The sequence below is a fragment of the Vipera ursinii genome (assembly GCF_947247035.1).
Source record: "Vipera ursinii genome assembly, chromosome: 6".
Classification (NCBI taxonomy): domain Eukaryota; kingdom Metazoa; phylum Chordata; class Lepidosauria; order Squamata; family Viperidae; genus Vipera; species Vipera ursinii.
In genome coordinates, this window is record NC_139515.1 from 25,066,129 (window position 1) to 25,088,720 (window position 22,592).

Sequence of the window (22,592 nt, forward strand, 5' to 3'; positions counted from 1 at the left end):
TGAAGTATGAAAAGAATGTTAAGTAGAAATAACTATTTTTGTAATAAAATGGCACGCAGGTTCTGTTGGTATTTAATTTAAAATATATGTTTAACTAGAGCAATCAAAATTTCTTTTTCAGAGCTGTAATTGGAGAAATAGATGAAGAAACAGATTCAGCCCTTGACTTGGGAAATATTTGAGCAGAACCTTTGAACTCAGTTGTACATTGAAAGACAAAATAATGACTGCTGTACAGAATTATTTATACAATGGCATGACTTCTTTTTAAAAATTATATAATTTGGATCATTTATACTTATTTTTACTGTTATAGCTTTATGTAAATTAAAGTATACATTTTATTACTGACTCATGTATTTAGAACCCCAACATAGCAATGGGAAAAAGCAACTTTAAAAGCTGTTATCTAAGTGTTATAGCTTACAACATAGGGAAAAGAAAATTCTAAACTGTTGACACAAAAGGAATATTTTCCTGGGAAAAAATTCAGAAATTGCAATGATTTTTAAATTTTATTAAATAAATCACATTAAATACACTGCATAAATAATAAAAATATTTTTAATTTCTTTAAAAGTGGTTGGGTGATTTATGCCATTGTAATTTATTATGCCATTTTAAATCATTGAATGTATTAGGATGTATAATAATAAAAATATTTTATTTTTTATTTTACAGCATATACAGATACAGATTAGGAAACAGAATTCTACTACCAGCTATCATTCTTCTAATGAATGGAGTCGCTAAAAGTTGTGATACATCTTTGGGCTTTTTTTTTTTTAATTGAAAAGTTTTAACATACATTTTCTCTTTAACAATCCCCCCTCCCCCTCCCCTCTCCCTCCCTCCCTACCCCTCTCCCCCTCCCCCCCCCCGACTTCCCAGAGCTAAGTACAAGGTATAAAAACAAAGAAAAAAACAATCATAAACATCCATATGCTAACAACCATAAACTCTAAAATCTATCACTCTCTGGCTCATATAGGATAATACAAACACTATTAATATTAAATATATATAGAAAAAACAAGAAAAAAGAAAAAGAAAAAGAAAAGGAAGACTTATTCAAATGCTACATGAAACTTTTTAGTCCTATATTTGTTCTGGATATACTCAATCCATTTTCTCCATTCCATAATATAACGTTCTTGCGAGTGATCTTTCAAATAAGCCAAAATCTTTGCCATCTCTGCCAGGTCAGAAACCTTTAAAGTCCATTCTTCTATGGTCGGCAGTTCCTCTTTCTTCCAATACTGACCTATTAAGAGTCTTGCTGCCGTAATTAAATTCAACATCAGCTTAGTGTCCACAACCGTAGCATCTGTAATTATTCCCAACAAGAAGAGTTGCGGACAAAACTTTATCCTTTGCTTGAAAATCTTCTGCATATTCCACCAAATTTTAATCCAGAAGGCCTTAACCTTTTTGCAAGTCCACCATACGTGAAAATATGTTGCATCTTCATCACCACACCTCCAGCATTTTGGCTGATAATTCGGATACATACTTGCAAGCTTTTTAGGATCTAGATGCCATCTATAAAACATTTTATAAAAGTTCTCTCTTAAATTTTGAGCTTGTGTAAATTTTACGTTCCTCACCCAAATCTTTTCCCACGTATCCATTGTAATAACTTCTTGGATGTTTTGAGCCCATTTTATCATACACTCCTTAACAAGTTCTGTTTCTGAGTCAATCTCTATCAATGCAAGATATATCCGTTTAATATGTGCTGGTCCCTGATTTCTAATATCTTAGGGCTTTTGTATATGTGTGGAAGCTTCCTATGTGCTAACATTCAAAATTAATAGAATTTCCAGAAATTATAAATTTAGGACACACTATCACTTGAACATATTCTATCTCAATGGTACCTGATACCCTTGAAAAACTAAAAAATATACAATAGCCTGAACCATTAGTTCAAGATATAGAAAATGCTTAAGATTTTGTTATAATCAAATCTTCAGTGCATTTTCAGCACTACGTAAAAATACAGATCAGAAGTCTCTTGGCACTACTGCAGGAATAGCGTATTATCAGTATGGGATGCCTAATGCTGTACCTATGCAAAAGTGATTAATAACACAAGTAGAAATTGCATGTATATGGAATGCATTTGAGGGCATAAAGTAAATGCATCAGAAAATGTTACCTGACAACATACAAATTAAAAGGCAAGAGCAGATCTAGGAAAGACATGTTTATACTGTACATATAACTACAAACTTAACAGGCAGTTTTATAAGTCATAGGCTAGTGTGAATTTACTAAAGAAAAATGGGGGTAGTGAAGAGAACATAAAAGTAAGGGGGGGCCACAGGACTATGAACTATTTTCTCTACATATAAGTGCATAGTGCTGGATATGCATTCTATTGAAAAGTTATGTAATCAAGGCACATCTACAAGTTTGCAGACTATTCAAATCATATAGTTTTTCTTTAAAACATCTAGATACTGCTGTCTTGCCTTGGAAACTTGATCTTGGTCTATATTTGATTTTTTTGAAGATCCATCAAGTGAGCCTAGAGAGGAGACTAGCAGATTCAGCATCAAATTCAGCTTCAGCTGAAAAACAAGAAGTATTTTTTACAGGTTTCATAATATCTGATGATAGTGACAATGGTATCAGAATACCAATTTTGTTGGACATCAACACTATTTTTAAGTTTATTTTGCTCTGAAAGAAAAAAAAACTTTCTAGCCACGGTATATACCTTTGCAAACATTATGCACATTTTAGAAATAAGGATAACAGTTTTACTCCAAATTACCAATGTGTTCTATGCAGAATAAATAATAATGGAACAGTCAAAGGGAATGCTTTGAGGTTATATATAGCAGAAATCAGGCTACAAACTGCAATAAACCCAATAATGTAGGCTTGCTTGAATGCTTTTAATTGAGGCATTCCGACAGAAGAGAATATACAGTATGTAGCTCAGGATTGAATTGTGGAATTCTTAGTGCCTGTTTACTTGCAAACATTTCATCAACCAACAAGGGAACAACATCACTGCTAGTGAGTGATTTGCTACATTTATATACAGGCAGCGTGTGTGTGAGCACACACACACACATACACACACACACACACACACACACACAGAGAGAGAGAGAGAGAGAGAGAGAGAGAACAAAGCTCCACACTCAATAGCACTGGTCTTACATAGTTGGGTAATGAAATGTCTGCAAGCAAACAAACAAGCCCAGAGAACACCACAGACTCCACAATGGAGAATTTTCTGTGGTCCAAAAATCAGCATGGTTATTTGATGAAAGTACTAACGTTTACATGCCTTGTAGGAATGTATCATTAAAGTATCATTTAAAGTATCATTTTCACATTTTTAGTTTAATTCTATCTATATGTTATTTTTTCTATTTCATTTGGATAATCCAAAATGAAATGTGCATATAGATTTAGAAAATCTTTCCAATATGCAATAAAGTACATAATGTGAGTAATATAAGCAATTTGTAACTTTGGTTCAAATTCCATCTCAAAATTGAGACTGTATGACTTTATTAAAGCAATTCATCCATTATAAATTGGCATGCTACCATGTTTAAAATCAATGGAATAAGTTACACCTCACTTAAATTTCATTAGTCTCAGTGGAGCTTTACCTTTCATCTATTGAATACATAGTTCTGATTGAGGCTCTAAAGCAATTGCTTATAATATTTCTATGATCTAATAGTATATCTAAAATATTAGATATTAGACTGCTTCCTTATTTACATTGTATATTATACATTAGAAGTATATTTCTATGATGTAGATTATTTTCAACAGGTAATAATGGGTTTTATATTTTTATATTCTAAAAATAAGTCGCTAAAGTTTTACTGTGGCCACATTTACGTTCTAAAATGTAATTGATGAGGTGCAGTGTCTCAAAATCGCAGTATTAGTATCATTTTCTTTGGGGGAGGGAAATGATGCAAACAGCAGAATGCATATCAGATTGTCAGCCTATAATTTGCTATTTACCTTGCTCCAGTTCTTTGATGATACTTTTTTCTAATTCCATCCGCATCTGAAATTATATTTAGATTATGATTGAAACACTAAGTATAAAATAAAAATATATTAACACAGTATCACTTAATAAGATATTTTAGCAAATTTCACATAGCCTAATATTTTAGTTTTTTAAAAAATATATCCCAGTTTTCAACTATCATTGATCAAAACTATATATCATGAATTAGCATTGATGGATCAACGCTTGCTGATAATATGATAATATCCAATCAAAGGTACTTCATAGATAGCTTCAAATGCAAAATCAAAATGTTTTAACTAAACAACTCCAGATCTTCAGCTATAAATATTGATGGACGTATAATGTAGCAAGCATTGTCTGTGTTTCAAAGGGAAAAACAAATTAGGCAAATGGAAGTTTTCAAGAAGACATGGCTAAAGTTCATACAGTGTTTTGGACACACACCTTATAAATAATGAGTCTTGTTTTAATAGCCAATCGAATCTCAAAAAGAATCAAGCAAACAAAAAACAAGGGGTGACATGATAGCAGTGTTCCAATATCTCAGGGGCTGCCACAAAGAAGAGGGAGTCAAGCTATTCTCCAAAGCACCTGAAGGCAGGACAAGGACCAACGGATGGAAACTAACCAAAGAGAGAAGCCACCTAGAACTAAGGAGAAATTTTCTCATAATTAGAACAATTAATCAGTGAAACAACCTGCCTCCAGAAGCTGTGAATGTTCCAACACTGGAAGTTTTTAAGAAGATACTAGACAGCCATTTGTCTGAAATGGTATAGGATTTCCTCCCTTAGCAGGGATTGGACTAGATGACCTCCAATGTCCCTTCAACTATATTATTATTATTATTATTATTATTATTATTATTATTATTATTATTATTATTATTATTATTATTATTATCATCATCATTAAATACTTTCCCTGTCTTTTCTCCAATTTAATTTTTATTTTTATTTATTTGTATCCTGCCTTTATTATTTTTACAAATAACTGAACGTGGCAAACATCCAGCACAACTTCTGAGAAAGACTGTCCAGAAAGAGAAAGAAACCAAAATTTGTAATCTAACTTGTGTTACCTACAATTCTGCTTCAGTTCTTAATAAATTCATCTGCTCAGTGTTGTCTACTCAGTCATTATGCTTACCTTCTGAAATATATCTATAAAAAGGAACTTTACAAATAATAATAATATATTACATTTATATGCCACCCAATTCCCAAAAACTTTGAACTATTTGGAAAGTAAAAATAAAAATCTTTATGACCCTTTATAGTTATTTCTCCCCTTCATAGATTACTGCCTTGTCGTGGCGAAGGGGCTTGCGTAATTCAATGAAGCTATGAGCTATGCTGTGCAGGGCCACCCAAGACGGACAGGTCATAGCAGAGAGTTCTGACAAAACGTGATCCACTGGAGAAGGAAATGGCAACCCACTCCAGTATCTTTGCCATGAAAACCCTATGGACAGTACCAAAAGGCAAAATGATATGACGCTGAAAGATGAGCCCCTCGGGTCGGAAGGTGTCCAATATGCTACTGGGGAAGACCAGAGGGCTAGTACTAGTAGCGCCAGAAAAAAATGAAGCAACTGGGCCAAAGCTGAAAGGATGCTCAGCTGTGGATGTATCTGGTGGTGAAAGGAAAGTCCGATTTTTTCTCCATAGGAACCTGAAATGTAATATCCATGAATCAAGGAAAGCTGGACGTGGTCAAACAAGAGATGACAAGACTGAACATTGACATCTTAGGAATTAGCGAACTAAAATGGACAGGAATGGGTGAATTTAATTCAGATGTCCATAACGTATACTACTGTGGGCAAGAATCCCTCAGAAGAAATGGAGCAGCCTTCATAGTCAATAAAAGAATAGGAAAAGCAATACTGGGATAAAATCCCCCAAATGACAGAATGATCTCAGTTCGAATCCAAGGCAAACCATTCAATATCACAGTAGTCCAAGTCTATGCCCCAACCCCTGGTGCTGAAGAGGATGAAATTGACCGGTTCTATGAAGCCCTACAGTACCTTATAGAACTAACACCAAAAAATGATGTCCTTATCATCATGGGGGATTGGAATGCTAAAGTAGGAAGCCAAAAGATAACTGGAATAACAGGCAAGTTTGGCCTTGGAATACAAAATGAAGCAGGGCACAGGCTGATAGAATTTTGTCAAGAGAATATGATGGTCATAGCAAACACTCTTTTCCAACAACCCAAGAGACGGCTCTACACATGGACATCACCAAACAGTCAACACAGAAATCAGATTGACTATGGAGAAGCTCTATACAGTCAGTAAAAACAAGACCAGGAGCTGACTGTGGCTCAGACCATGACCTTCTCGTTGCAAAGTTTAGGCTTAAACTAAAGAAAGTAGGGAAAAGCACTAGGCCACTCAGGTATGAATTACCGTATATACTTGAGTATAAGCCGACTCGAGTATAAGCCGAGACCCCCAATTTCACCCCCAAAAACTGGAAAAAGTTGGTGACTTGAGTATAAGCCGATCCGCCGTTCTGCAAGCCTCCGCCGCCGGCTGCTTCGTTCCGCAGCGGAAAGAAGCAGGCAGGCTGCTTCGTTCCGCAGTGGAAAGAAGCAGCCTGCTTCGTTCAGGCTGCTTCGTTCCACAGCGGAAAGAAGCAGGCAGGCAGGGGGCGGAGGAACGGAGACCCGCCGACGTTTGGGGAGGTTTGGGCGCCTCTCCAAATATCCCCAAACGTCGCCGGGTCTCCGTTCCTCTGTGCCCTGCCTGCCTGCTTCTTTCCACAGCGGAAAGAAGCAGGCAGGCAGGGGGCGGAGGAACGGAGACCCGGCGACGTTTGGGGAGGTTTGGGCGCCGAAACCTCCCCAAACGTCACCGGGTCTCCGTTCCTCCGCCCCCTGCCTGCCTGCTTCTTTCCGCTGTGGAAAGAAGCAGGCAGGCAGGGCACAGAGGAACGGAGACCCGGCGACGTTTGGGGATATTTGGAGAGGCGCCCAAACCTCCCCAAACGTCGCCGGGTCTCCGTTCCTCCGCCCCCTGCCTGCCTGCTTCTTTCCGCTGTGGAAAGAAGCAGGCAGGCAGGGCACAGAGGAACGGAGACCCGGCGACGTTTGGGGATATTTGGAGAGGCGCCCAAACCTCCCCAAACGTCGCCGGGTCTCCGTTCCTCCGCCCCCTGCCTGCCTGCTTCTTTCCGCTGTGGAAAGAAGCAGGCAGGCAGGGCACAGAGGAACGGAGACCCGGCGACGTTTGGGGATATTTGGAGAGGCGCCCAAACCTCCCCAAACGTCGCCGGGTCTCCGTTCCTCCGCCCCCTGCCTGCCTGCTTCTTTCCGCTGTGGAAAGAAGCAGGCAGGCAGGGCACAGGGGAATGGAGACCCGGCGACGTTTGGGGATATTTGGAGAGGTGCCCAAACCTCCCCAAACGTCGCCGGGTCTCCGTTCCTCCGCCCCCTGCCTGCCTGCTTCTTTCCGCTGTGGAAAGAAGCAGGCAGGCAGGGCACAGAGGAACGGAGACCCGGCGACGTTTGGGGATATTTGGAGAGGCGCCCAAACCTCCCCAAACGTCGCCGGGTCTCCGTTCCTCCGCCCCCTGCCTGCCTGCTTCTTTCCGCTGTGGAAAGAAGCAGGCAGGCAGGGCACAGAGGAACGGAGACCCGGCGACGTTTGGGGATATTTGGAGAGGCGCCCAAACCTCCCCAAACGTCGCCGGGTCTCCGTTCCTCCGCCCCCTGCCTGCCTGCTTCTTTCCGCTGTGGAAAGAAGCAGGCAGGCAGGGCACAGAGGAACGGAGACCCGGCGACGTTTGGGGATATTTGGAGAGGCGCCCAAACCTCCCCAAACGTCGCCGGGTCTCCGTTCCTCCGCCCCCTGCCTGCCTGCTTCTTTCCGCTGTGGAAAGAAGCAGGCAGGCAGGGCACAGAGGAACGGAGACCCGGCGACGTTTGGGGATATTTGGAGAGGCGCCCAAACCTCCCCAAACGTCGCCGGGTCTCCGTTCCTCCGCCCCCTGCCTGCCTGCTTCTTTCCGCTGTGGAAAGAAGCAGGCAGGCAGGGCACAGAGGAACGGAGACCCGGCGACGTTTGGGGATATTTGGAGAGGCGCCCAAACCTCCCCAAACGTCACCGGGTCTCCGTTCCTCCGCCCCCTGCCTGCCTGCTTCTTTCCGCTGTGGAAAGAAGCAGGCAGGCAGGGCGCAGAGGAACGGAGACCCGGCTTCGTTTGGGGAGGTTTGGGGAGGTGCGCGCGCACCTCCCCAAACCTCCCCAAACTTCGGCAGGTCTCCGGACGGCGGTGGCTTGGGAGAGGTGAGCGCGATCCCGGAAGCTCCAAAGCCTCGGCCGCGCACAAGTCCTCGGTAAGTTTTTTTGTTGACTGGAGTATAAGCCGAAGTGGAATTTTTCAGCCCAAAAAGTGGGCTGAAAAATTCGGCTTATACTCAAGTATATACGGTATATCATATCCCTGTTGAATATACAGTAGAGGTGACAAATAGATTTAAGGAATTAGATCTGATAGACAGAGTGCCTGAAGAACTATGGACAGAGGTTCGCAACACTGTGCAAGAGGTAGCAACTAAAACCATCCCAAAGAAAAAGAAATGCAAGAAAGCAAAATGGCTGTCCGAGGAAGCTTTGCAAATAGCTGAGGAAAGGGAAGCGAAAGGCAAGGGAGAAAAAGAAAGATACACCCAATTGAATGCAGAATTCCAGAGAATAGCTAGAAGAGATAAGAATGCCTTCTTAAATGAACAGTGCAAAGAAATAGAAGAAAACAATAGAATAGGGAGGACGAGAGATCTCTTCAAGAAAATTGGAGATGAAGGGAACGTTTTATGCAAAAATGGGCATGATAAAGGACCAAAAGGGACGCGGTGGCTCAGTGGGTTAGGACGCTGAGCTAGTCGATCAGAAGGTCGGCAGTTTGGCGGGTCGAATCCCAAGTGCTGCGTAACAGAGTGAGCGCCTGTTACTCGTCCCAGCTTCTGCCAACCTAGCAGTTCAAAAGCACGTAAAAATGCAAGTAGAAAAATAGGGACCACTATGGTGGGAAGGTAACAGTGTTCCGTGCACCTTTGGCGTCTAGTCATGCCAGCCACATGACCAGAGAGATGTCCTCGGACAAGCGCTGGCTCTTCAGCTTTGAAACGGAGATGAGCACCGGCCCCTAGAGTTGGAAACGACTAGCACGCATGTGCGGGTGAACCTTTACCTTTTAAAGCATCAAAATGGCAGGGACGTAACAGAGGCAGAAGAGATTAAGAAGAGGTGGCAAAATTACACAGAAGAACTATACAAGAATGAGCTTAACTGCTCGTCCCTGATAACCACGATGAGGTGGTCACTGACCTCGAGCCAGACATCCTAGTATGTGAAGTGAAGTGGGCGTTAGAAAAACTGAGCAACAACAAAGCTAGTGGAGGTGACAGTATTCCAGCTGAGCTATTCAAAATCTTAAAAGACGATGCAGTAGAAGTGGTACATTCAATTTGCCAGCAAATTTGGAAAAAACAACAGTGGCCACAGGATTGGAAAAGATCAGTTTACATTCCAATTCCAAAGAAAGGCAGTGGCAAAGAATGTTCAAACTATCGCATCATTGCACTCATTTCAAATGCTAGTAAAGTTATGCTTAAAATCCTAAAAGCTAGACTCCAGCAGTATGTGGATCGAGAATTACCAGAAGTACAGGCAGGATTTCGAAGAGGCAGAGGAACTAGAGATCAAATTCCCAACACACGCTGGATCATGGAAAAAGCTAGAGAGTTCCAGAAAAACATCTACTTCTGCTTCATTGACTATGCTAAAGCTTTTGATTGTGTGGATCACAACAAACTGTGGCAAGTCCTTAAAGAGATGGGAGTACCAGACCATCTTATTTGTCTCTTGAGAAACCTATATGCGGGTCAAGAAGCAACAGTGAGAACTGGACATGGAACCACTGATTGGTTCAAAATTGGGAAAGGAGTCCGGCAAGGCTGTATACTGTCGCCCTGCCTATTTAACTTATATGCAGAGCACATCATGAGAAAGGCAGGGCTAGATGAATCAAAAGTTGGAATTAAGATTGCCGGGAGAAATATCAACAACCTAAGATATGCAGATGATACCACTCTAATGGCAGAAAGTGAAGAAGAACTAAAGAGCCTCTTGTTGCGGGTGAAGAAGGAGAGTGCAAAAGTTGGCTTGAAACTTAACATTAAGAAAACCAAGATCATGGCATCTGGCCCTCTCAATTCCTGGCAAATAGATGGGGAAAAATGGAGGTAGTGACAGATTTTATTTTCCTGGACTCCAAGACAACCGCAGATGGGAACTGTAGCCAAGAAATTAAAAGACGCTTGCTCCTGGGGAGGAAAGCAATGGCAAATCTAGACAGCACACTAAAAAGCAGAGACATCACCCTGTCAACAAAAGTGTGTATAGTCAAGACTATGGTCTTCCCAGTTGCAATGTATGGCTGTGAAAGTTGGACCATAAGAAAGGCTGAGCTCCAAAGAATTGAGGCCTTTGAACTATGGTGCTGGAGAAGACTCTTGCGAGTCCCTTGGACTGCAAGACGATCAAACCGGTCAGTCCTAGAGGAGATCAACCCTGACTGCTCTTTAGAAGGCCAGATCCTGAAGTTGAAACTCAAATACTTTGGCCATCTAATGAGAAGGAAGGACTCACTGGAGAAGAGCCTAATGCTGGGAAAGATTGAGGGCAATAGAAGAATGGGACGACAGAGAATGAGGTGGCTTAATGGATTCACTGAAGCAGTAGGCATGAGCTTAAATGAACTCCAGAAGATGGTAGAGGACAGGAAGGCCTGGAGGAATGTTGTTCATGGGGTCGCGATGGGTCGGACACGACTTCACAACTAACAACAACATAGTTATTTCTATGAGGATAGTGAGAACAGAACATAGTGGAGGAAGCATAGCAGACATGCTAATAGTGCTGTTACATCTCTATTAAAATCCTTTCTAGAATCCTAATTTTGAGTCATTGCTTTTTGCTAAGTTTTTAAAAAAACTTTTACCTAGAATGAAAATAAATGTGGAAAGTTGTAAATCTGGGAAAATTGCTATTTGTGCTTCAAGGGAGATAAAAGAGTATAACTGCTTGCCCTGTAGATGCTCATGATTAAAATAAACATCCTTTCAGCTGCTGAGTCATGAGACAAAGTCGAAGTTATTTAATTGCTCTGAAATTTGTAAGTGTGGCAGAGAAAACTGAATTATGAAAATAGCTGAAAGTCCATAAAGGTTGAAGTTGTCTGTGATATTTCTATAACAGAGATTATTTCACTAAACTAATTTTAGTTTTGGTTAATTTGCATAGGAAATTAGCCATGAAAATTAATCAGGAACATAGTTCTATAGATCTCCACCCCGAACAGCTATATTCTCAAATCAGATTGATTTGCAATTTAGATTACTGTGGAACTATGAACAAGGGAATTTCTAATTAGAAAGTTAAATATGAACCATATTGAATTACTAAAATGACTGTAATTTTCAATAATCTTTAAATACAGTAAAACACATTAAATACATAAATATGTTGTAATGGGTTATTTATTATTATTTTCCTCATATCTGTAATTTTCAGTATTATTTTCTTACCATGTAATGTGCATATTTAACGAATCAGACACAGAACAAATAATAGCTCAGCACAAGAAATTACATGGTATTCAGCAATACTGACTACACACCTTGTTAAGTCTCTGGTTGCAGAGAAGAGAAGGGAGAATTAGATTTTTGATCAAGGAGCTGAAGAAGTAAAGGGCAAGCCATAAGTGTATGGTTTTTGATGACAAAAATTAAAGTGACTAATCTACAAAGGAGTATCAGAAAAGAGAAACAAACATTCTCTACTATATGAACAGAAATGGTAAACTACTTTGGAGGAGGCAATCATGCACATTTAATTAAGTCCAAGAGAATTCAATTTGACTTATTTCTAAATAAATACATAAAGTATATCATCTGTCTGGTCTACCTAGAAAGCTGACTTCACAAGACATTATTCATACTGGTCCTAATTAAAATTAATCAGATATGTTAGTCAAGATCATTGCTAACTATTTGAAACTTAAATGAGATTAAAACATGGCTAACCTCTTCTAGATTCTAGCAAGAATTTCTACCTAGAAATATGCAACAATAAACTAGATAACTCTAAACTCTTTGTTTGAATATTTTGTTATCTTTAAAATGGCAACAGTTCAGCAATAATTTGCTATAAGTTGATACAAGGTTACAGTTAGGAAAAGAGGAAAAAAACAAAACTTTTTCTAAATTATTTAAATGGTATAAAAAGCAAAATAACTTATATAAGTAATACATAGTTTGCAATGTATTAATGTTTATGGTAGTTTTTCATTATTTATTAAGATCTGCATTCTGACAAAAATGTTATGGATAAACCAGGAAATGAAACCTATAAGAAAACTGGAAATATAATTTATAGTGAGGGAAAAAATTATTTGATCCCTTGCTGATTTTGTACGTTTGCCCACTGACAAAGAAATGATCAGTCTATAATTTTAATGGTAGGTTTATTTTAACAGTGAGAGACAGAATAACAACAAAAAAATCCAGAAAAACGCATTTCAAAAAACCTGTAACTAGATTGTTTACATTGGAATGATCATAAATCTCAAAGGATATATTGCATTATGCTGCTCAATAACCATCACATGGATTTTTATTTGATTTCTTATCTATGGGAAGTGATGGACATTAACTATATGTTGAGAAGCTTAGTTTAAGAATCTATTTATATTAAAAATATGCAACTGTATTATGAAGTATATATCAGAAAACTGTATGTAAATTTCAGACATATTCTATAATATTTATTTGTATATTTATTATATTTAAAACATTACAAGTATTTATATTTATTATATAACCCCACATAACATGTGACACTGGGTCGTTTATAATAAAGAGATTAAAAAAACCCAGCCACACCAGGCATCATCCAACTAATTAACTACAAGGCCAGCAAATGGGCTCTGTTTATAAGCCCAGAGCTCCAGGCCCAGGCGCCAAACTAAATTCTTAGCAAATTCAAGATGGAACTGAAAAAACCTCTACTATCTTTGAATTACATTAATGTATCTGTGATCATTTTCAGAGATCACTGAATCTAAAATATAATTTAATATAATTTTCCTTCCCCATAAACAATAAACATTGATAAAGTATATTTATTTTTGAATTACTTTTGTTGGTTTTGCTTGAACACATATATCCTTTCATTGGCTACTTACATTTTATTCATAAAATGATATAATTACCAGATTACATTATGGTAATAAATTATTTTTATGCTATAGGAAGAAACTCATACATGATGTAATTTTACTCTATACCACTTCCGGAATCTTTTCCAGTAAACAGTATTTTCCTTTTTTCTCCATTGGAAATCCTACCAAATTAGCCTGGCATCCCAAATGTAGACAGCTTCTCCAAGAGTATAATATAGGTAGTCCTTGACATGATTTAGTCCTTAGCAGCTGTTCAAAATTAAAGTGGCCGGCCAAAAGCTATTTTCAGCTTGGTCCTGAGGTTATAGCCGCTGCAGCATCTTTGTAATTGTTCCCCTTTATGACCAACTGCAGGGACATTGTGGCTTCCCCCACCTATCTCCCCTCTAGAGCTCTACAGGTCTTAGGCCGGCTTCCCACCCCACTGGGCCCACGCCTTCTTCCCCACTTACCTTTCAAAGATCTCTGGAAGGACAGGCTGCCTTGTTTCTGGACCATGTGACGCGATCCCATTTTCTGAGCAATTGCACTGAATTGTGGAAAATTGAAGACACTTCTGGGATCATGCCACATAGCCCAGCAACTAAGTGGCTTGTCATGTTTTCCTAATGCGAGCTCCACAATATTCCACATCCTTCCCTAGCTTGGGTTAGGGAAGCATAGCAAGCTGCTTTGTTGCTGAGCTGCACAGAGGGATTCCAGAAGCAGCCATTTTACAAATAGACATGTTGAACTGTGGCCTTTGGGAAAGTGGTGGCCACTTCTAGGATCACACTCCATGGCTCAGCAACAAAGCAGCTGCCTTTTTCCCCTAATCAAATTCTGGAGCTCTGGAGATCATTGATGTGATTGGAGGAGCGTGTGGGGTTCAGTGGGTGGGAGGCGGACACAAGGCCTATAGGACCCCAAAGAGTACTGAGTGATCCAGAGGGTGGTGAAGGCCTTGGGAGATCCAGGGCAGAGCTGTATTCAGCTTCCCATAGCTTCCCCTGGGGCTCAAGGCATCCCATGCTACGCTTAATGACTCACAAGTTAATTTAATGACCGCACTGGGAAAGCAGGGATGGAGGGCTTTAAATGAGTTGATCACAGGGGTGCTTCACTTAACAGCCATCACAACCTCTGACCGTAATGAGCGGGCTCCATGTGATTCGAGGACTACCTGTATTATTTCTGTTCTTCAGAAAGATTTGACACTGGAAAAAATTAAAAACTATTCCTTGATATTCAAGAGATCATCTGATAAAATTCTAGCACAATAATTAAAAAGAATTGTTCAAAACTACCATAAAAATAGCTTAATAATCTATTTTATTATTTAAGTAGTCCTCAATTTACAACAGTTCATTTCGTGACCATTTGAAGTTACAACATCACTGAAAAAAGTGACTTATGGCCATTTTTCACATTTACAGCCATTACAGCATCCCCATGGTCCTATGATCAAATTCAGATGCTTGGCAACTGACTCGCATTAATGGCAGTTGCAGTGTCCCAGGATTATGTGATCATCTTTTGCAATCTTGTGACAAGCAATGTCAGTGAGAATCCAGATTCACTTAACAACCATGTTACTAATTTAACAAGTGCAATGATGCACTTAACAATTGTGGCAAGAAAGGTTGTAAAATGGAGCAAAACTCATTTAACAAATGTCTCACTTAGCAACAGAAATTTTGGGCTCAATTGTAGTTTTAAGTCAAGGACTGCCTGTATTTTAATTAATTAGTATTCAACCAATCTGTAACAAACTTCATCTGTCACATTTCTATTAAACAGGTACTAAATAAAATTCATCTGAAGCATTCAGTAACATGTGGTTATCAACTGAAGGTTGCTTTGAAATAAAAAACTACCCTCTTGCAAAATGTTCTGAAAAATCCACCTATATTTTGAATGGCTGTTTTTAATTTGAAAAAGGAGTAGTTTGAATCTGAAATAATCTGTTTACAATCTGAATAAAATATATTTTAACATCATTATGATATACCCACATATGCTAAATGGTAGTGGGAATCTGAAATATAAGATTTTCTTTCCTTGTACAAATGGTGAAAAACATATAATGCTGGTCTTTGACCATAATAAAAATTGATTGATTGACATAATGCATGCTATACAGTAACTGTTACTGAGTAGTATCATGAGAAATTTATAAAAAAATAATAATCCAAAAATTAAGTAATTCTTGCAGCAACCTAGTATTTTGCTAAATGTTTCATTACAAATCACCTTTGTAAACAAATGTTTCCTTGTATATTATGAAGTGAACAGAAAAATACTAACTATCAATACTACAAGAAAGGGAAGCCAAATGGGGACCTTCCAAAGGATAAAAGATCTTCAGCAACTGGGCAACTTAATTCTAGGAAAGGCCCTCAGATAATGATGCCTAAGTCTAAGCCATTTAAGGTTTTAATGGTCAACACCAACATCTTCATTTGTAATCAGTGTGGAGCACAATGGAGATGGAAATGTATACTGCCTTTGAAGCTGGTATTAAACTGTTTTACTAAATGCAACGGAAGCAAAACTTTTAACAATATAAGTAAAGTTCAGAACAGAACAGAGAAAAATGCTTCTTTCTGTGAGCATATGGAGCTTAAAAGCCGGCAGGTCCAGTTTAGATGGGAGATACCTATTGGAATAGTGGTGAATTATGCAGGGACACGATATAGACTTAATACAATTTCAAAGGCAAAAGATTTTTATACTTATGTCCTGAAAGCAGGTTCACCACCATCTCTACAACTTAAGAGAATAGAAGAAAGGCTGGAAGATAAACAACCAGTTGAAGGTGCAATGTCACTTGCTGTTGGAGATTTACCGCAGGCGGAGCCTATTGAACAGAGTTTGGTGTTAAAGGATGATCCAAAGGAACAGAGGATGTCTCGGGCTGCGTATAGACGTAAAGAAAAGGAGCAGAAGCAGAAGGCTAATTCTGGATCAATAACACAAGGCCCAATTACTACAGAGCCTGTGGGAGAGGAACGACCGAAGAGATCGACTGATCTTCAGGCAGTGTTCCAGAGGCTCCAGGCCACTAAGGATGGCAAAGCTTCTGACATGGAATGTTAATGGCCTGAATTCACCACAGAAAAGAAAGAAAGTATTTCACTACCTGAAACAACATAAAAATGACATTGTTTGCTTACAGGAGACTCATATTGCTGCAAAAGATCAAAAGTATTTGACTAGTTCTCAGTTGGGATCACATTTTATAGCTTCTGCCCCAAATAAAAAGGGGGGAGTGGTTATTTATGTAAGAAGAGATTTATCGGCTAGATTAATTGAATCTGATATACAAAGAAGATATGTTATTTATTGAATTAGTGCTACAAGGCAAGAAAGTTCTTATTATTGGATTATATGCCCCTAATCAACAGCAAAAAAAGTTTTATAAGTTTTTACATCACAAACTAATTCAATTGGATTACAAATCTGTTATTACGATGGGTGACTGGAATGGTGTTTTGGATTCAAGTAAAGACAAGAAGGGATCTTTCAAAAATTCTCCTAATCATTCTAAATTGCCTAAAGCTTTTTTTGATTTGAAATATGAGTTGGAATTAAGAGATATTTGGTGGGAACGGAATGTGGAAGATAGAGACTTTACTTTTTTTTTCAGATAGGCACCAATCGTTTTCCAGAATTGACTTTTTTAAAATTACTACTGATCGTTTCTCCAGGGTCAGGAATGTTAAGATCTTTCCTAGAACATTGTCGGATCATAGCCCTGTATGGTTGGAGTTATTTGTTGAAGATGGGAATAGATCTTGGAGATTGAACGAAAATTTATTCAGATATGAGGTGCTTTCGCAGAAATGTAGAGAACATTTTAAAGAATTTTTTGTTTTGAATATGCATAAAGGCACATCGATGGCAATGGTTTGGGATGCTAGTAAAGCTTATATGAGAGGGGTTTTGATTCATATTTATTTATTTATTATTGGGACTTATATGCCGCCCTATCTCCCGAAGGACTCAGGGCGGCTAACAACAATAAAATACAATGATACAAAAGTTAAAAAAGAAATTAAATTAATAGCCCCAATAGAATAAGCTAAAATTAAAGTTAAAAATTAAAAAACATTTTAAAATCCCTGTCAGTCCAGGTCAGCCTGATGGAAAAGAAGTGTTTTGAGGCCGCGGCGAAAGGACTGGAGATCCGGGGCCATCCGGAGCTCAAGGGGAAGTTGGTTCCATAGGGCTGGCGCTCCCACAGAGAAGGCCCTCCCCCTGGGGGTCACCAGCCGACATTGTCTAGCCAATGGCACCCTGAGGAGGCCCTCTCTGTGTGAGCGTACTAGGCGATGGGAGATCGTTCCCAGCAGCAGATGGTCCTGCAAGTATCCCGGGCCTAAGCCATGTATATGAATAATGGATATAGGCATAAGCAGATGCAAAAACGTAAACAGCTTGAAGAAGAGATTAAATCGAAGGAGAAAGCTTTTATTTTGAACCCATCAGAGAATAGATTAAGGGTTTCCATAAATTTGTTGAAAGAGCAATTTAATATGCTAATGGCTGATCAGGTTGCAATTAATTTGCGTTATGCGAAACATAATACATTTTGTAATGCAAATAAGCCTGGTAGGTGGTTGGCTTATCAATTACAGAAGAAACAGAAATCACGTATTATAGAGAAAATAGAATATAAAGGTAAAGAGGTATATCAACAAAAGTTGATTAAAAAGTGTTTTTTAGATTTTTATACAAAATTATATGCTAGTGAAAATATACAAGCCTTAGATATAGATAAGTACCTACAGGCAGCACATTTCCCTAGACTTTCAAATGAACAACAAAAGGAGATGAATTGTTTAATTACTTCTGAGGAAATTATTTTAGCAATCAAGCAGTTAAAAGTGGGTAAGGCTCCTGGTACAGATGGATTATCAGCAATTTATTATAAAATATTATCTGCAGAGATGATAGAACCATTAAAGGAACTCTTTAATAATATCCAGATTGGAGGAGAAGTGCCTCCGTCTTGGAGAAGGGCTTTTATATCGCTGATTCCAAAGGAGGACCAAGACCTTACCCAGCCTAAGAATTATAGACCTATATCGCTTTTGAATACAGATTATAAGATTTTTTCAAAAATATTGGCAAATAGATTAATGCAAGTTTTGAAGCAAATGTTTCATAGTGATCAGTCTGGATTTATAACTGGAAGATATATGAAATATAATGTAAGACAAATTGTTAATTTAATTGAGTATTTGGATAAGAACAACCAAGTCCCTGCGGCATTGATATTTTTGGATGCTGAAAAAGCTTTTGATCAGTTGAATTGGCAATTTTTATTGAAAGTTCTTGATAAAATGAATTTTGGGGATAAATTTTTACATTCACTTAGGGCTATATATCAACAACAATCGGCACAAATTATAATTAATGGGGGATTAACAGAGGCATTTAAAATTGAAAAAGGCACAAGACAGGGATGTCCACTATCACCATTGTTGTTTGTTTTAACATTGGAGATTTTACTGATTAAAATTCGTGAATCAATTATAATAAAGGGAATAAAAATAAAACAGAATGATTATAGGTTAAGAGCCTTTGCAGATGACTTGGTTGTGACATTATCTCAACCGATTCAATCGGTTATAGACTTGATGGAAATTATAACTCAATATGGGAAAGTTTCTGGTTTTCAGGTAAATAATAGTAAGACTAAATATTATCTAAAAACATGACCATGAATGAAAAGGAAATGTTAGTTAAATTGACAAGTTATGAAATAGTGAAAAAGGTTAAATATTTGGGAGTATATATTACAGCCTCTAATGTGAAATTATATAAGAATAATTATGAGACATTATGGTTAAAAGTACAAAAGGACTTAAATAATTGGAAAAAACTACAATTATCTTTGCTGGGGAAAATTGCAGCTGTTAAAATGAATGTTTTACCAAAGTTTCTCTTTTTGTTTCAAATGATACCTATTTTGAAAAAAAGATGCTAATTTGGATGAATGGCAGAAGGGTATTAATAAATTTATCTGGGCGGGGAAAAAACCAAGAGTTAAACTTAAGATTTTACAAGACGCACGGGAAAGAGGAGGTGCCTAATTTGAAATTATACTATGATGCAACAAATAAAAGAACACTTTATCTTGAGGGATGGGACTTATTATATGGGTGGCATGCATATTTAATTTATGATAAAAAATTTGATAAGGCTTTTAAATCTCATATTTTAAGAAGTGCTTTATTGCGTGTCTGGAAAAAGTATTATTATAAGTTAAATTATAAAATACCAATCTGGGAGATTCCTGGACACGCGATAGAGGGTGTATTTATGGGTGTGAATTTGGATAGGATTTCTTATAAGGAATTACTTAGATTGGTAGGGAATGATTGGCAATTAAAGTCGTTAGCTGAGTTAAAACAAGAAAATATTGTACAGTCCTGGTTCCAGTATAGTCAATTGCAAGCTAGGTGGAAGTTAGATCAGAAGGTTGGTATTACATTAATGGATGAAAATTTGGTAAAACAGATTAAAGAACAAAATCCAGCGCATATAAAGAGAATTTATAATGCTTTAATAGAATTGGATTCGGAAATGGAATTAGTTAAAGATTGTATGGTAAAGTGGGCCCAAAATATTCAAGAACCAATCCCATTGGATATATGGGAGGTAATTTGGGTTAGAAATGTAAAATTTACTCAGGCCCAAAATTTAAGAGAAAACTTTTATAAAATGTTTCATAGATGGCATCTGGATCCTAAAAAGTTGTCTTGTATGTATCCTAATTTACAGCCCAAATGTTGGAGATGTGGCAGTTTGGATGCTACTTATTTTCATATCTGGTGGACTTGTAGAAATATAAAAGCTTTTTGGAATAAAATTTGGTGGAACATTCAAAAGATTTTCAAGAGAAAGATAAAGTTTACTCCACAATTATTTTTATTGGGTGTTATTACAGATTGTGATATTAAAGAAACTAACCTGTTGTTGAACTTGATAACAGCTGCAAGGTTATTGGTAGGGCAATATTGGAAGAAGGATAGCTTGCCTACTATAGAACAATGGACGCTTAAAGTGTCAAATTTAGCAGAAATGGCTAAGATTTCTGCTTATCTGAAGGATCATTCACAAGAAAAATACATTTCGGTCTGGAGAAGATGGATAGACTATATTCAGAATAAATATGGCACTAAAAAGTTCCATTTAGCTTATGAGTAAATTTTAGATTGTTATTATTATTAATAGTTTATTATAGTGGAATTCTTATTAGTTTTAATTACATGTTATTACTATTATTTTTATATTGTATTGTTTAATAACTTGGATATTAATTTGTTTATGTTTTTACTATTATTATGTTTACTTTTATTTTGCTTGTATTTATGTTAAAGGGGAGTTAAAGCGCATTATGAACTTGGTTATTTATATAGTTGGTTAATGTTAGTTAGATTATGATTATTATATTTGTAACCCTGTACTCAGCTCTGGAAAGTGGGGGAGGGAGAGGGGGGTTTAGGGTGGGTTGGTTTTGGGGATTATATTGTAACTTTTATAAAACTTTTCAATAAAAAAAAGAATAACCACATAGAACTGGTGGTCATTATGGTCTTTAGTATCTTTAACATCTTGATTTAAGAGACAACATCATTCAAAAATTTCAATGCATTTGTCCAGTCTGCTCTAAAAGCCCCCAATTTTTAAATAAAGTTTGTTTTAGTGGTGTTGTGTAATATTTTTGTATATTGGGTGAGGGAAGAGGGAGAGCAGGGAAGGGTAATTAATTCAGCAGTCACTTTAACACAAATAGACCTTAGATAGCAACAGGCTAATAACATCAATGTGTGTGCTTTGGAGAGATTTTGTGAGTTCATAACACATAAACTAGAACTGAATTCAGACTTATATGAAATAATTTGAGAAACTGAATGCTTGAGAAGACTGCAGAAAACAACTTGCAAAAGCCCCTATTCTTTTTTTTAATTTGAAAGTATCATGGTCAGAAAGATCAATACTTTACTTAGGGGTTTCTGATTAGAATGCTTTTAGGAAAAACGCTTTATAAAATGCGTTGTGTTGTTTTCTGCTATTATTTCTATTTTAATTAAACAGTAATATCTAAAAAACACCATGGGAATGAAAAAGCTGTGATTTGCATACAATTCCCTTGTTCCCTTACCTTTTCAACCACTCTTATTCAACTTCCAAGTTCTTTTTATGCTATCTTTCATTTTTTCTTGAAATTCCATTAATTTACATTCAGATTCCTTTTTAGACTTTTTATTACTGCTACTTCCTTTTCTTCCCCTTTCATTTTGGACTAATTTGTTCAGTACTGAACTTGTTGTAGGAAGTTTCAAATTCACATATTCTGTTCATTCTTTAATTCATTATGTCTTAGCAATTTATTATACACTTCTCTATTTTGTTTCATTGTTCCTTTCTTATTGTTAAATGAAGTGTTAAATTACAGTACAACTTATTACCAGTTTCTAGTGATGGCAAACCAATGGAGAGAATTGTTGCTGCTATAATCTTCATCATCATCATCACCATCCAGCATCATTAAAGTACAATTGTATAACTGTGAAACATCTCTCCCTATCTGCCCATCCCAACAGAAGGAATAGGGTAGGCTCATTTCATGTCCTATTCCTTAAGCATTGCCATCTTGGAGTCTTTGGAAGTACACCTTTTATGCTGAAGCCTCTGCCCTATGGTATGGCTTTTCCCCTGAAACTTGACAGGTCCCACGCCTTCTGTCTTTCAGGAAAGCCCTTAAAACCTAACTGTTCTCCCAAACATTGGAATAGGGCAAAATAAAGCTAGGATGAGAATGTGGCTATGGCGCCAGCTTTTTTGTTTTTATATTGTTTAACTGGTTGTAAGCCTCCCATAATTGATTTATGATGGGAGGTTATCTAAATATTTTAAACAAACAAACTGAAAAGCAACATAGGCTACAAAAGTCAGAATGTAGTATTTATAGGAAGAAACAGCAGCAAACACTGAACTTTCACAGAAATGTTTGTATCAAAGTTGGAGTCTTTATTTCTATCAAAAGTGCTATTATATATGCAAACATAAGAATTCCATGCTTTTTTAAAAAGGCAGGCATTTTGTGCCTTTGTGATGGACTTTAGATATCATCTGGTCTATTAAGTTGCAAACCTTACTTTTTGCAGCTATTTGTAAATTCTCTAAAGCTGGGGCGAGTACTGTATTTTTCCGTGTATAAGATGCTATTTTTTTCCTGCAAACACCCTGTTCAAAAATCAAGTGCATCTTATACAAGTGCAGTGTCTTATACACAAAATAATAATGGTAACCTCCACAGC

General features: G+C 37.6%; 1 protein-coding gene across 1 annotated transcript in view; it reads right to left on the reverse strand.

Annotated features, from left to right (window-relative positions):
- Positions 1-2,194: 2,194 nt before the first annotated feature.
- Positions 2,195-22,592, reverse strand: part of LOC310642791 (ankyrin repeat domain-containing protein 26-like) — a 58,994-nt gene continuing 38,596 nt past the window's right edge. Inside the window, exons 11-12 of the mRNA XM_083366717.1 lie at positions 4,006-4,051; positions 2,195-2,576 (exon numbers count right to left, since the gene is read on the reverse strand). Of these exons, the coding sequence (XP_083222843.1) occupies positions 2,524-2,576; positions 4,006-4,051 (99 nt within the window). The 3' untranslated portion in view covers positions 2,195-2,523. The remainder of the gene's footprint in view (positions 2,577-4,005; positions 4,052-22,592) is intronic.